The sequence below is a fragment of the Phaeoacremonium minimum genome, assembly GCF_000392275.1.
Source record: "Phaeoacremonium minimum UCRPA7 unplaced genomic scaffold PA7_03_scaffold_270, whole genome shotgun sequence".
NCBI lineage: Eukaryota > Fungi > Ascomycota > Sordariomycetes > Togniniales > Togniniaceae > Phaeoacremonium > Phaeoacremonium minimum.
In genome coordinates, this window is record NW_006921175.1 from 555752 (window position 1) to 570577 (window position 14826).

At 53.1% G+C, this 14826-nt stretch overlaps 5 protein-coding genes across 5 annotated transcripts; 1 reads left to right on the plus strand and 4 right to left on the minus strand.

Annotated features, from left to right (window-relative positions):
* Positions 1 to 287: 287 nt before the first annotated feature.
* UCRPA7_3405 (putative dna damage-binding protein 1 protein) lies at positions 288 to 3865 on the minus strand (the record flags this gene model as incomplete). The annotated part of the gene is made up of 4 exons (XM_007915852.1): positions 288 to 587; positions 645 to 2155; positions 2471 to 3705; positions 3771 to 3865. 4 exons carry the CDS (start codon positions 3863 to 3865, stop codon positions 288 to 290), a joined length of 3141 nt encoding a protein of 1046 aa, XP_007914043.1.
* Positions 3866 to 7313: 3448 nt separating this feature from the next.
* On the minus strand, positions 7314 to 8073 carry UCRPA7_3406 (putative family protein; the record flags this gene model as incomplete). Its single annotated transcript, XM_007915973.1, has 2 exons — positions 7314 to 7928; positions 7990 to 8073. The coding sequence occupies 2 exons, from the start codon at positions 8071 to 8073 to the stop codon at positions 7314 to 7316; spliced, it is 699 nt and encodes a 232-aa protein (XP_007914164.1).
* Positions 8074 to 9442: 1369 nt separating this feature from the next.
* Positions 9443 to 10003, minus strand: UCRPA7_3407 (hypothetical protein; the record flags this gene model as incomplete). Its single annotated transcript, XM_007915947.1, has 1 exon — positions 9443 to 10003. One exon carries the CDS (start codon positions 10001 to 10003, stop codon positions 9443 to 9445), a length of 561 nt encoding a protein of 186 aa, XP_007914138.1.
* Positions 10004 to 10145: 142 nt separating this feature from the next.
* Positions 10146 to 10607, plus strand: UCRPA7_3408 (hypothetical protein; the record flags this gene model as incomplete). Its single annotated transcript, XM_007915915.1, has 1 exon — positions 10146 to 10607. One exon carries the CDS (start codon positions 10146 to 10148, stop codon positions 10605 to 10607), a length of 462 nt encoding a protein of 153 aa, XP_007914106.1.
* A 3208-nt stretch (positions 10608 to 13815) lies between these two features.
* On the minus strand, positions 13816 to 14637 carry UCRPA7_3409 (putative cellulose-binding family ii protein; the record flags this gene model as incomplete). Its single annotated transcript, XM_007915981.1, has 3 exons — positions 13816 to 14073; positions 14141 to 14458; positions 14524 to 14637. The coding sequence occupies 3 exons, from the start codon at positions 14635 to 14637 to the stop codon at positions 13816 to 13818; spliced, it is 690 nt and encodes a 229-aa protein (XP_007914172.1).
* Positions 14638 to 14826: the final 189 nt, after the last annotated feature.

The following is a 14826-nucleotide window of genomic DNA, read 5'->3' on the forward strand; positions in this document are numbered from 1 at the left end:
ACAACTTCCGAGGGCCATCACCAGGATCTTAGTCCCTTTGCACCGAACACCTCACAGAAAGATTCATTGCATCTTGACTTTTGTACAATTATTTTTAGGTTCCCATTTATGTGACATCACTACGCGCTTGGCTTAGGGCATTCTACTGTATCCACGCCTAAAGTGGTTCGTATCTGCAGGTATGATCAAGACACACTGCACAGTAAGGAAGACTCTCTTCAAAGGCGGCGGTAGGCGGTAGTTTGTGAGGTGCAATTCCTCCGGATGAGATGCATAAGATCGCGCTCCTAATGCATCCTCTTGAGCTCCTCCACAATGTTTCGCATATTCTCGACACTTGGCCCCAGGCCCCGACATATCTCTTCCTGGATCTCCTCATCCACGTCTAGAAATCTCTCAAGTAATTCCCCATCTAGGAATCGAAATGGGCCATCGCCTTCTCGTTCCGCGTTTCTAAATGCTCTGTAAGACTTGAAGTCTATGTTGCCCGGTGTCTTCACCATTGTAGTTAGCTTCGCCTGGAACCGCATGAGCAGGTCCTGTGCCTGCGGCGCGATAGTTCCAAACATGTAGATTGCGCCCTCGACCTAATAAGAATCGTGTTAGTTGCCGTTTTTAGTAGGACGCCATGATGTACGACTTACCGTGCCCAGGAATGCCTTTGGTATGATCATGGCATCCGGACTTGTCTCGACAGCGATCTTGCGAATTCTATTTACCATCTCGCCGAGGTTGATCTCGCTCGTTATCTCCATCCGTCTCTGATCCTCCATGGTCACACCGGTGGGATTCCTTCGCAGTACCATCAGGTTACCCTGCGCATCCGCTTCCAGCCATGAGTTTTCTTCAATATGAGATACTGCTGTGGCCCATCCAGACTGGTAATGACGTGCACACTCGATTAATTGCGGCTCCATACCATCTTTAGCTGGTACCAACTCTACCAACGAGAGCGACTTCATCAGGTCGGCAACGGCTATTATATTGCCTTCGACAGCTAGATCTATAGGGTAGGTGGAAGGACGGTATGAGGCAACCCTTGTCAGTGTCGCCGAGGTCGTGGACTGCTCAGCATACTTGCTCACGACGACCGTCTTCGTTAGCGCCGCAACGATCATGTCGTCCATTACCGCCAGAGACCTACACGCTCCCTTCAAGTTGTGGCTCATGATCTGATAAGGGCTCCTATCGCTGTCCACGCCAAGAACTAGAAGTCGTCCGCGGAATTCAGACTGCTGTGAGGCAATCTCGCCATCTTCAATGAAGCTTGTACCAACAAGGAATCGTTCCGCGGGATTGCCATAAGCATCCGAGAGTGTTGCTCGAATGACACACTCTATCAATTCTGTTGCTGGGGCAGTGTTTAAAATGAATGGTTTGCCAAGGTTGTCAAATATGACCTCGTCAACCAACTTGAATGAGCTTGAGATCACCTCCTCGCCATGGACAAGTTCTTTCTTGATACATCCGAGACCAAAGACTTGTTCCTTGGGAGAATAGGCGATGCGGCGAATTGTCTCACCCATCTCTAGAGACCGAACATGAGTGCGCCTCTCTGTATCGATCTGAGAAATCTTTATTTGGGACTCTGTCGCTACAGCGATCGAGCCGGGAAAAGCCTCTGTATCGAAGGGGCAGATACAAGTTGCATCTTCAGCGGTGACCGCAGAGTACACAATTCTTCCTTCCGAACCATAGATCAAGCTAGGGTGCTCCGTAGTCGCAAAAATATTGGACGTCCCATCTGCGAGTGGGAGGAGGTGGAATCTTGCTTGTCTCGTACCAAGGACGACGCTCTTGCGACCAGACAAGGTGACGTCCGTAGTCGAGAAGTTATAGGTGATCACATTGCCATCCTCCATAGCGACAAACAACGTTGGACCACCGACTGCGGGTGGCAATACCTGGGTCAAAACTATGTCTCGTGGTATTGAGGCATTGTCATCTGTTCGTCGCAACGGCTCACCCCTGTGGGGATGTAAAGTAGCTAAGTCGACGATTGACAAGGAACCGGACGTCCAGAAGCCTATGACGCCGATGTCGAGGAGATCTGGTGCAACGTGAATGCAAGCAACCTGGTCGTTTTCAGCAACATCGTTCTGTCCTGAGACCAAAAGGTCTTTCTCAATGTTCAGGGAGATGAGTGATTTGCCATCTACAGACACAAGCAGCCAACGCGTATTGGCTGAAGCGTTAGTGATCTCCGAACCATCTGGTGGCGACCACGTAGCTATTGTGACGCCGCTGTCAGCATCTATAAGCGTAGCAGCTGCTGTCGTTACTTGAAGCAGCTTTCCACTCGGCAGATTTCTTGCAAGTAGAGTTTGAAAGCCTAATGCAAGACCTTGATATGCCTCCACTTCCTCAATGTCGCCCGTAGCATCGAATCGAAATACTCTTGTCTCCGTCAAAAAAGATGCGAGGAGGGTATCAATCTTTTGTGCACCGTACGACCGAAGAGAAAACAAACCCCTGACGCCTTTGAGATCCGCGAGAATGCCAATGTCTCCTAGACCAACGCCGCTGCGAACACTTCGCAGGCTACCATCCTTGTAAGCTCCGCTGCCAGTGACGATCCGGGCTTGACCAGAAGAATACTCGTTGCCCAGTTGGCTATCGCCTTCTCGGTTGCCCATATCCATAACAGTGAAGTCGAGAACAGGTCCAATGTTCGGCAGTGTCTGAAGTAAATGGAGAAATTGAGCTGCATCTTCGGAGAAGTCGGTACGGTAGAGCTGTGAATCTCCGTAGTGCGATGCAACGAACAATATGTTGTCGCCAAGGTAGACAAGAGAGCTTGCTCTCGCAGTTTTGCCTATGTAGGTCACCTGCATGCCAGTCACAGCGGACCCGTCCGTGTTGATAGTGAGCAGGTGCAATCTTCCATAGTCATCTGCCAAGAAGTAATTCCGTTCGTCATATTCCGCCCACGCCACAAATATTGACGCCTCCTTCAGCGGCGCTTCAACCTGGACCTTCGTCACTTGATCTATATAGAGCAAGCGTGTCTCCCCAACGACGAGCAGGCCCCCGAGGTGCGCTCTAGCAGTAGCCACATTGCGGAAATTATGCCGTTTTTGCTCCTCGCTGACCCTTCTCACAGGTATCAAGATTGCAGCTCCAGGATCAGGTACGTCTATAGATATTTCCCTATCTCTAGTAGGGTCAAATTTCGATGCCGAATTATCCGCGTCGTTTCCAGTAAGCTGATACGTGGCCAGCTTCGAGTCGGGATTGTCGGTACGAGTTTGGTAGAGGAAGGCGAGCTTGGGGTGAGTTTCGGAGGGGAGAAATGTGCTGGCTTTGATGAATAGCTCTGAGAGTCTGACCTGCTCCATCCACTGCAGGTTCAGGGTCGTACCCTTTCTTGAGAGGAGCCGCAGGACTGTCAAGACGCCTTCCCAAAGATGGAGTGCCATGAACCGCCCTGTGGGGTCCACTAGGCATTTGTCCTGGCTCTGTGAATCACGCATATGCTTCTCCCCCATGTCCTCAAAAGTTTGGACAGTGTCCAATTGGCTTGTCTGGGGGTTCCACGAGAGTGTGAAGTACTGAAATCGGTCGGTGCCAACGAAGAGGAGATCGGTCGACGAGTCTTTCGGTCGCAGCTTCTGGAGCATGGAGATTGTGCCATGGACGACTTTCGAGTGAACCATGACCAGGTGGTCCTCTGCGAGACGCCATATTTCTATGCGGTTGGCCTTGCTATTTGCATCGTCAGCACTGTCTAGCAGCAGCCAGCTTCACAGGTCTGCTAGGGCTGCTCTTACGCCAGGACCAAGCTGTCCTCGTCTTCTGACAGAAGCTTGAGTTGCAGCGCATGGCGGACGCTGCTCGGCCGGTGAATAGGTGCGATGTAGGCCATAGTCGTGTTCTCGGCCCGGTATCAAGAGTGCCACGACGACAGGTCATCACATTTGTCAAGGGAGATCCCACTACAGTCGGTAAAGCGGTGCTAGGCTTCGATGGATGATGCACATCACGGAGATAAGATATTTGCGGGGCAGCTCTTAACTACTGTAGAGCTTAGGTGACGCGCAAAAACGCGGGACAAACGCCACCTTCTTCAAAGCGCGCCCTTTTTTAATTGACATCCAATGGATCTCAAGCTTCAAACAATCCATGGCTATGAACATCTTCCACAGAAAGCAAATTAGTTAGAGAGCCTTTCAGGAATATCTTCCTCGTCCTACGAGGAGCCCTCAAAATTGAGCACGTTCTGACAGAAGAGACCATCCATCACACGTTCTCCTGGCCTTCTTGATAGTAAAGCTACTTGCTGTTAAATCGTTTTTTCTTTTCAATGACGTCCACCTAATTGCAGTGACCTCATCTCTTTGACGAACGTCTTCGCCTCCGTCGCCCTAACATTGACAATTCGAAGTCGAATTGATACTTACGGTGACAGAAAGGCGCAACAGTTGATATAGTGCATGCTACTTTGTAATTCCGCTCTACTAACAGAAGAGTTCAGGTACAATTGCGCTTACGAAATCTCGGCAATAATACCGGGTTGCAATTCTTAACCGGCAAAGCTTCACAACATGCAGCTATAATTCACCTACACGGAGAGGACCGGATAAGCCGCAAACGATACTTTCCATCTTGACATGTTGAGACTGCTAATGTAATTGCCGGTATCGTACCTGCTTACTGAGTCCTCGAAAGAAAGAATAAGGTATCCCGAAATCAAACCTACAATGTGTTTAGCTCCTCCCCTGCACCAAACTTTGCACCAAGTACCATATTCGGCATCCAAGGCGACGAAGACATGTGGGGACGTCATGTAGCGCGCGCGCCCTCAGGAGACTATGCATCGTTGTCCTTGTATGGCAGTAAGGCGCGCACGCTTACACGTCTTTTCCACTATGGGCAGGGCGTGCTATTTTTTTAAGTAAAAGATTCGGCTCTCGCTCTCTGATGGCACCAGCAGTCTCTCGACTGTTATGCTCTCATCATTCTCTTCCTCATACTATTCTTTTGAATTTTGACACTTGAACCCTTGGGCCTTCGACCTTTATTCAAGTGGTAGTAGATCATCGTCAAAATGCATGAAGCAGCTCCAGGAAAAGATCAACTTGTGGAAGATGCCGTGGGTCGTTTTGGTCTATCAAGTAGGGGAGCCTACAACTACATCCACAATGACCATTGGGGTGCTATTGAGAAGGCACTGAGCAATCCATGGGCTCCAGAAAATCCAGAGGGACTGTGAGTCTCAGCAACTCAAGATGATGATGAAAATGCTGATCGGCTTGAAGAATCATTCTCGGGGTGGCGGAGAACGCTATGATGCATGAGATGATTAAAGATTATATCCTGAACCATGTGCGAACTCATCAATGTAATACTCTGCATTACAGGACGTGTCTTTGACAGCTCTTTTAGTTGACAGTTGACCCAATTACTCATCTAACTTACGGCAAAGGCCCAAGAGGAAGCAAGCGCTTGCGAGAAAGTCTAGCTTCGTTCTGCAACCATAGTTTCAGGGCCCACAAAGAGGTGACGTCTGACGAAGTCATCGTCCTTTCAGGAGTAGGGAGCACAGTTGACAGCATGGTCTGGGCTATTTGCAATGAAGGCGAGGGGCTCTTAATTCCTCAGCCGCTATACACGGGTGTGTTGTGTCCGCTATCGCTTATGCATCGATTTAATCAGTTTTAGGATTTCAATTTGACATTCCTGGTAGAAGCCGTGGCAAGATTGTACCAGTTAGCTTCCAGGAGATTGAAAGCTATACAGGATTTGACGACATTTTTGATCCTGATTTCAACAAGAAGGCTTTCGAAAATGCCCTTGAGAAGGCGAGATCAGAAGGTATTGTTGTTAAAGCAGTGATTCTCACACAGTAAGCCAGACCCATGTTTCTAAAAGTTTGGAGTTATTCTAATGATTTATATCAAAGTCCACACAATCCTCTAGGAAGACCATATGTTAGTTATATACGTACGATCAAGAAGAGGCACTGATCATGATACCAACAGCCTGTCGAAACACTGAAAGAGATTGCAACATTCTGTGGCAAGAATCATTTGCATCTTATTTCAGATGAGATCTACGCCCACAGCGTCTTCGGTCAAGGAACCGCTTTCACATCTATCTTGGCGCTTGACCTCGAAGACCGCATAGCCTCCGATCTCGTTCACATTACTTATGGAGCAAGCAAGGTAATCTCTCCCTTTATGATCCCAGATGGCTTCGAGATACTTATGCGTTTGTGTTAGGATTTCTGCGCCAATGGACTGAGACTTGGCGCGATGATATCAAGAAACAAAGGTCTCCTAGGCGCGATTTCAAGCAATAGGTACCCGCATACTCAACAATCGTGCATTTCTGTTACTGACCGTATCGCAGTGTGTTCGCCTGGCCGTCACATATCATTCAGGATATTTGGGCCAGCATGATTGACGATGTCGAATGGCGCGATGACTTCTTCGCTGAAAACCACAAGCTCATGAGAGAGAACTTTAATCTTGCTGCTCAATTCTTTGAGGAGCATGGAATGCCTATCTACCAAGGATCGTGAGTTTAGTTAACTCGTCCTTCATGCTCCTGGCCTTTTGCTTACTGGTCCTCACAGAAATGCTGCTGTGTATATGTGGGTAGACATGAGGAAGTATATGGTAGCCAAAGGAGAGGAAGATCTCGCCAAAGACCAGACAGCGTTCCGTGTTACTCCAACACACCCGCAGCCATTATATAAGGAACGCGAAGCGAAGATCATAGCCACTTGTTTCAAGAATGGTGTGATGATAGGCCACGGGTCAAACTTCTTTACTGAAGAGCTTGGATGGTTTCGTGTTACCTTCACTGTTCCCAAGGAAGCTTTGACCGAGGGTCTGGGTCGTCTGTTGAAGTCCTTGGAAGAAGTTCAATTGAGCTGGAAGTAGTCTTGGTTTTGATCAGAATGTTTGGACAGCTTGAGGCAATCTATTTGGTTCGCGATCATCTCAATGTTCTGTGAGATCGTCGTTTCGTCCTGTAAAATTCAGGTGTCGAGAATGTTCACAGTAGATTGGTGAGATCACAAGTCCCAAGATCAATTCTAATTTCATGGATGAATCGGTCCTCTCGACAGGTCACGCCATGGTGGTGCTACTTTCGAGCCTACGCTAACAATTTAGCTCTTCACACAGCATGGTAGGTCATGATAGATGTTCAAGTGCACTTATCACCGGAAACCCCATTGATCAAAAGAATGGTCGTAATTGGCTAATCAAACATGCACATCCCTCACCGAGCCTAGAAGCTCAACTTGGGCCGAACGCCGTTTTGAACTTCCCAAGCGCTTAACAAAACACAACAGGCCCAGTCAGTTACGCGCCAAGCGCCTTGACGACCTCCTCGCCAACCTTGTGCGCCGACGCCGGGTTCTGGCCGGTGATGACCTTGCCCGCGACGACGACCTTCTCGCCCCACTGCTCGGCCGCCTTGACGAACTTGCCGCCGCTGACCTCGTTGAGCTTCGTCTCGAGCAGGAACGGCATGTACTCGCTGAGCTTCATCGTGTCCTCCTCGGCGTTGCTGAAGCCCGTGACCTCCTTGCCCTGCAGCAGGTGGCTGCCGTCCGGCAGCGTGACGTTGACAAAGGCCGCCGGGCCGTGGCACACGGCGGCCACGACCTTGCCCTTGGACGCGAACTCGGCGATCACCTTGCGCGACGTCTCGTCCGTGGCGAGGTCGAACATGGGGCCGTGGCCGCCCGGCACGAACAGCGCGTCGAACTCGTCGGCGCGGCCCACGTAGGCGGACAGCTTGTCGGTGTTCTCCCACAGGGCGGTCTGGTTGGCCAGGAAGTTCTGCGAAGACGGGTCCTCCTTGAACATCTCGACCGAGGCCGGGTCGAGGGGCGCCTTGCCGCCTGCGGGCGAGGCGAACTTGAGCTGGTAGCCGTTCTTGACGAAGACATCGTAGGGGTGGGCGAGCTCAGGCTGCGGGCAGCAGTGTTAGTCTTGGCTTCCGCCATACTGAGGGCGTAGCATGTCAACTTACGAGGAACCAGCCAGTAGGCTTGTCGAGAGAGCCAAGCTTGTCATGGCTAGTGAGGACGATCAAGACCTTCTTTGGTGCCGCCATTGTAAAGGTTTTAAGCTGTTTGTTGGGGTTCTGAAACGTGGAATCGTGTGTAACTGAAGTATCGAGGGCAGATCAAGTCTGAGAGGTGATCATAAGCTGCTGATGTCATTTGAGGGATTGATTGATGTTAACTGAGACATCTTCACGAGGACCAGCTTCCATTATATACTTTCTTCTGCCGCGCCGAGGCATAGCTCTGGGCGGTGGCCAAAGGGCTCCTCAAACTCACCGAGGAGCTCCCGCAGTGGGAACCTACCACCGCCCCACCGCTAAATGAGGGGTCTTGTATTTCTTGGTTACGTCAAGATACGATGCAACACCCTGACAAAAGGCAGTGGCACCGACTCCTGACTGACTCTCTCAACTCCCCTTTGACGCTGCATTCTGACCCTGCATGGGGTTTTGTTCCGCAAAGAGCAATACACAGTCGGAGGAACCACGCTCCATTGCTTGGGTAATCAGCATTTTTATACTCAACAATGACTTCACTTGCTCGTTCTGGGCAAGTGAAAGCAAGCAATAGCGATTCCTACCAGCGCCGGAAATCAACCATATTCGCTCAAGTGCCGTAGATGTGCCGCATTTACCATGCAAACCAAACATGCAAGATCTTATGCAAGTTTCAGTGCTTACCTAGCTTACCTGTACCTAGGTAGGGCAGCAGTCGGTCGGGTACACTATCAGTATCATTTGCACCCGGAGAGACGGTGCGTCCTTGGAAGTCCGGCGGCAGGCGGGAAAACTGCCGAGTAATGGGATCTTGGATAGTGGATCTCGAAACCCACTCTTATCCGCACGACAGCCCATCATTCAACTCATAACGCTTAACTTTTCACAGCGGGGACGGGACGCTTAGAAGCTTGAAGAATTTCACATGGGGCGTGTTTTAACTGCTACATAGTGTAGTAGGATACTGCTTTGCTTTGTCATCTTTATCAGATCTTTTCTTATCCCCGGACTGGACCCCATCCGTGTTTCCAAGGGTTGCGCTATGTATGTATATGTGATGGACGTGATTATCCCATGATCTGACAAGTCGTCCGCCTGCCCGCCTCCACCTCTTGGGAGGCTGGCTGGAACCGAATGTTTCCCCATTGAACCCATCTTCTAAACGCCGAAACTCCCCCCAGAAGCCAAATACACCCCTTTATTCCCTAACCCCTATCGCCTGCTGTTCTGACTCGCAGCCGCCATGTTTCCAAGTGTCCATTACCAAGCAGGACAATCTCGGGGGATATCGTGAGTAAAATCAAGAAGAACAAAAAACAAGCCAGAGCCGCTCTCGCTCAGATATATACAAGAAATGCAAAGAAACGGGAGTTCCCGCTTCGGATCAGGTCAGTGAAGATGTCGTCGTGGGCTGCTCAGATCACATCCACATCATGTTCCTCGACTGCCGTCTGTTCTGCTGCCACAGCGGCCGCATCCCATCGCCGCTGGGCTCGCGGTCGCCGCTACCGTAACCGTTGCCGCCGAGCCCGTGGCCATTGACGTTGCCGCTGCTGCCACTCCCACTCCCGCTCCCGCTGCCGCTCCCGCTCCCGCTGCCCGACAGGTCGCTCTCGTCCTCCTCGCCGATGCGGCTCAGCGCGTCGTTGAAGCCGCGCGAGAAGTCCTCGATCTCCGGGCTGCTGTGCCGCAGCGGAACCTGGTCCGGGTCCATGCGCGGCGCGTTGTACGCGCCGTACGCGCCGGCCGCCGCATCGGGATGGGCCCCGGCGCCCGCGTAGGCGGCCGGGTTCTGCCCCGGGTAGCGGTAGGTGCCCATCGGCGGGAGGTTGCGCGCGGGCCCGCCGGATGAGATCTCGGTGGTCGTCCCGCTGGGTGCGTGGTGGTGGGCGGGCACGCGCTCCCAGCTCGGGGGCAGGCCGCCCGTCTCGTACTGCTCCTGGCTGCCGTACACGGGCGCGAAGCCCGCGCCGCCCGACATGGGGCTGATGTACTGCGTGTTGCCCCTGCCCGCTGGGCCGGGGCCCTTGCGCGTGTTGCCGCGCCGGCGCCGGCGCCAGAGGTAGAAGCCCACGGCGACGAGGGCGATGAGGATGGCGACGCCGCTGATGGTGCCGCCGACGATGGCGCCGGTCTTGTTGACGGGGGAGTGGCCCCCTCCGGTCGCGGAGGGCTCGGCGGTCTGGAGGGTGTTGCTGGTGGTTGCTGTTGGTGTTCTTGAAGATGTGCTGGATGAAGAGCTAGAAGAGGATGTTCGTGAGGAGCTCGAGGAAGAAGAAGAAGAAGAAGACAATGATGATGACGAAGAGGAGGACGAGGATGTTGAAGATTTCGAGCTGGTGACGGATGACGAAGAAGCCGATGTGGAGGAAGCCGTCGTTCGCGTGAAACTGCGAGTCCCTGTACTGGGATTGACACTTGTTGGCGTCGCCAAACTGCTCGGTATATCCGTGAAGGACACGCTCTGGCTGGCGATATTCAGCGCCGAGGTCAAGCCCGACGCACTCGCATGGACCGTCGTCGCTAGGTCGGAGGCGGTCCCACACCCGTACTGGAAGTATCCCCCGTCGAAGACGTTCTTGTAGCACACATCGCTCCCCTGGCAAGTGAAGACATATGGGTTCACCTCTGTCTGCGCGCCGCTGTTGAAGTCAACACAGCCGGTGAAGACGCCTGTCGTACAGCTATCCTGCCCGTTCGGACAGCACCCCATAGCACCATGTTCGGCATCGAGGACGCAATGGGACCCGGCGGAGCATGTTGCTGGTAACTGCGGATCGCCACCTATGTAACCGCATATTGTGTTTGTGTCCTGCCTCCGCAATAGCTCATTGAAGCTCTCTAGGTTGATGGGGGGTGTTGTGGGCAGCGGCGGCCATGCTATAACGTTGAGCTCCCTATATTCCACCGTCTTTGTCTGTCGCGGGAGGGCATGGGCGTCTGCGAAGTCGAGGATGCTGGAGAAGAGGAGGAGGAGGGCGGTGGGTGGTAACCGCAGGAGGCGGCCGAAGGCGTGCGGTCTCATTGCCGTGGGAGTTGTTGAGACATTCGCCTTGTTGTGCGATAGCGAGTCGAGTTTAGCCTGTGGTTGAGAGGCAAATACTCTGGATAGCTACCTAGTGAAGTGAAGTCAAGTCAAGTTAAGGTAAACAATGGGATCTGAAGAGCAACGAAAGATCTCAAAAACGAAGGTCAAATCTAAGACATCTGCTCAACAACGAGTGGGTAACAGCAAGTTTAAACAGTATGTTAGCAGGTAGGTAAAAGAGATAATAAGGTATTGTAGAAAGAGGGCAGGATTGGAGGAGGAGCAGTCAGTGAGTCTGGAAGGAGGCGAGAGACTAAAGCAGGATGCAGCAAGGCTGACTTTAGCAACTGATTTGCAGGGTCTCTTTCGCCTGCCATCATCGAGTAGCATCCAACCTACCACACCAGTACAGTACAGTCCACCCAAATGCAGTGCAGTGACAGGGGTCCCCTTCTGGCAGGGGTCTTCCCAGGCGGGTCGGGTGCTAAGAGCAGCTAAGCAAGAGCTGCTGTGGGGAAGACCACGCAGCGCCGCCGTTGTGTGTCTGGGTGGTCAAGGTGTTTTGGGTGCTGGTGCGGCACTCGGAAAGCCCTCTGATGGGTACCGCATTACATTTCCAGGGTTTCCAGGGTCAACGGTAGGGCAAAGTCAGGAAGCCAAGAGTCAAAGACACATGGCAGTGTTGGCTGCCAATAACGTTACGTTGACACGGCATGCGCATTGCTAAGGAATGCTCCTCCGTAGTGGACCTGTGTGAGACAAGGAGAGATCCGACGACAGTGCACCTCAGGGCCTCAGCTGGATCAAGACGCCGACTGGCACTCGAAAGACGGCCAACTGCGCTTAAGCGAGCACCGCATCGTATCGTATCGTATTCTATTCTACTCTACGGGGGGCGGCGAAGATTGTCAGGAGCAACCAGCCGATGCAGGGGAAGACAGTCAGTCACTATCGAGGACAAGGTAAGACAACCTTGAGAAGAGAAACATGCGATTGAATCGGGTACCTACAGCACACAGCAACATGGCACACCTAAAAACGGCGCTCGCGATATCCCTCCAGGTATCCAGATTCAAGTGTCTTCCAAATATCGCAGGTCTGCCCAATGAAACGGCAAGATGTGGCTGTGGCTCAGCCCTTTGAACACACACTCTCTCTTCTGTCAATGTCAGTGTCAGTGTCAGTGTCAGTCTCCCCAGCCCCTCGCCACCCGGAGCGACAGCCATCCAGAATCCAGATGCGAGATGCACCAACAGACGACGGCCGTCAGTGCGCTCGGTTTCTTTTTATAGCGCTGCTAAGCTCCGCAGCCAATCATGCACACTCGCAGCGGCTTGGGTGTGGCTCTGCGGCTGTGCAAGCAAAGGTCCCCGTCTCGAGGTGGTCTGGGCGAGGAACCACTCTCGAGCCACTGAGCCACTGAACCGAGCCGAAGCCAGGCTCGCCAGGGCCGTTTCCTTGCAGGAACAGACCAGCCTACTGTAGTCCATCCCTAGTCTCGCTAGTCTACCAGGCCTCAAGGCTTGCCGTTCTGGGGAAACAAAAGGGCAGATCGCAGCTCGAGGGGCAACATCGCCGCCAATCCGCGCCCATCATGACGTTTCCCCGCCGTGAGTAAGCTGGTATGGTAGCTGACTGCTAACTGAATGCTAACTGAATGCTCTTCTTAATGTACCGCTCCTCCCACTTCCAACTCCAACTTCGCAAGCGATGATGATAGCATTCTGTCGCATCCTTCGCCACCGTTGACCTCACCACCAGACCCGGACTACCAGTTCTTACCTCTTATCGCTAGCAACAAGAGGGGGGTTTCTGCTACTTGATGTCAACAGCACACACTAACTACCGAAGATTATCCTGCCTCCAGCCTGCTTTCTATCTTCTCCGATGCGACTGATTTGGTCTCGACCATCATGGTACAGGACCACTCCGGTGCTGCTACGGCTCGTGATCGCAAGTCCCTCCCGGCGCTACACCCAAAGTTGGCCGGCGCCGATACACTACTCAACGTACTCGGCTGCACCTGATACCGGCGTCCATTTTTGTCTCTTTCGCCTCCCACCAAACCGTTTGGCTCGTACTCGTGCTCGTTGCCAGCCGAGCTTCGTCTTTGGATGAGGACGCTTATCTGGGCGCCTCTTAGAAGTCACTACTGTCCTGCTGCCAGGATCACTCCTGGCGACTACGGACAAGCTTGGCTTTGCTTGGAGACACTGTAGGGCTGATTTTAGCATCCGCATGCCGTGCATGCGCCTGTGAGATCCAGAGAGGACGGGAGGAGGGACCCAAATGTGGCTGGCTATTTTCGGCCTGTAAGATTCGAGCAGCACACGGCCGAAATAGCAGCCGCTCGGCGCCAGCTTGCTTCCTTCTTCCTCCCCGTTGTCCAAACTACCTAATTCGGCTTGCATGTGAGGCGTTTCATCGTGATTGAATTCAAAATAGATCTATCTCAAACGGACCAGATCCTGATGCTCTACGATATACGTGAATTGAGAGGGTAGATTCGAGGGGGGTTAGCCAGGTAGAGCTGCTGTCATTGAGGACCTATTCGCCAATGACCCATTGAATGTCTGCCTTGGGCCTACACAAATCTCGGCAGTGCAAGAATATCGCCGTGATACAGCGGGAAATTAATTCAAGAGACTGGCAACAATCAGCAAGTCGGGCCCAAGCCTATTGATGCATTGCCTTTTCTCCTCTACTAGCCTTCGCTGACATAAACCAGACTTGGCGGCTACAGATATTGATAACCGCTATCTACATCATGAGAAGCTCTTGATCGTCGCCACAAGCGGCTCATACCAGCTATTGGCGAGCTTCTCGTTGCCCTGGTTATTGGGATGCACTCCGTCGCCCGTGTCCGTGGCGTCGTTGAAGCCCGTCCAGCAGTCCACCACTGTGATCGGGCTCGCCGTCGAATTCTTCGACGCCGCCCACATCGGAATCGCTTTGTTGAGCGCTACGACTCGGTCTCCGCACTGTGGGCAGTTCGGCGGGTTCATCGGTATGATCTGGGCGACCTGAGCGCTGCTCGTCAGCTCCCGCGTCCGTCACAGACGACGTGCAGTCTTGTCTGGATCCGCTCACCAGGATCTTCATCGTCGGCTTGCTGCTCCTCATCTGGTCGACCATCGTGCCGAACGCGGCCGTGATGTTCTCGGGCGAGCGGTTGTTCCACACGTCGTTCGTGCCGAGGTGCATCATGACGACGTCCGGCTTCGTCCGGCTCAGCCAGCCGGGCAGCTGGTTGTTGGAGACGATGCCCGTGGCCAGGATGCCGCCGTGGCCCTCGTTGGCGCCGTCGTAGGTGAAGCCGCATCCCTGCGCGGGCAGCGTCCCGACGAACTTGGTGTTGGTGATGCCCGCGGCCTGCAGCTTGCGCCAGAGCAGGGCACGCCAGCAGCCCTGTACTCGAGGGTCAGCTCTTGATCTCTTCTGCACGAAGCATATAGATGCTGCGGGACACTTACGGGACTGCCTGTGATCGAGTCGCCCAGCTCCATAATGCGAACTTGGCTCTGGGCTGCAGTGCAGACTGCCAGGCCGAGCGCGGCTACGAGCGTGACCAACCCTCGGAATGCCATGCTGAATACGCTTCTTCTTAGCAGTCGCCAGTCGTGATGGCGTCCTCTGCATGAACCCGGCGCTCACTTATAAAGTAAGGGGGCGACGACTCTCAGAAGATGCCAATTGCCGAGGTTGTCCATTCTACGTTGCGATGGTTCCACGTACACCGCTCGGGCTTGCGGTGGGCTCCCCGGGAGAAGTCTGTC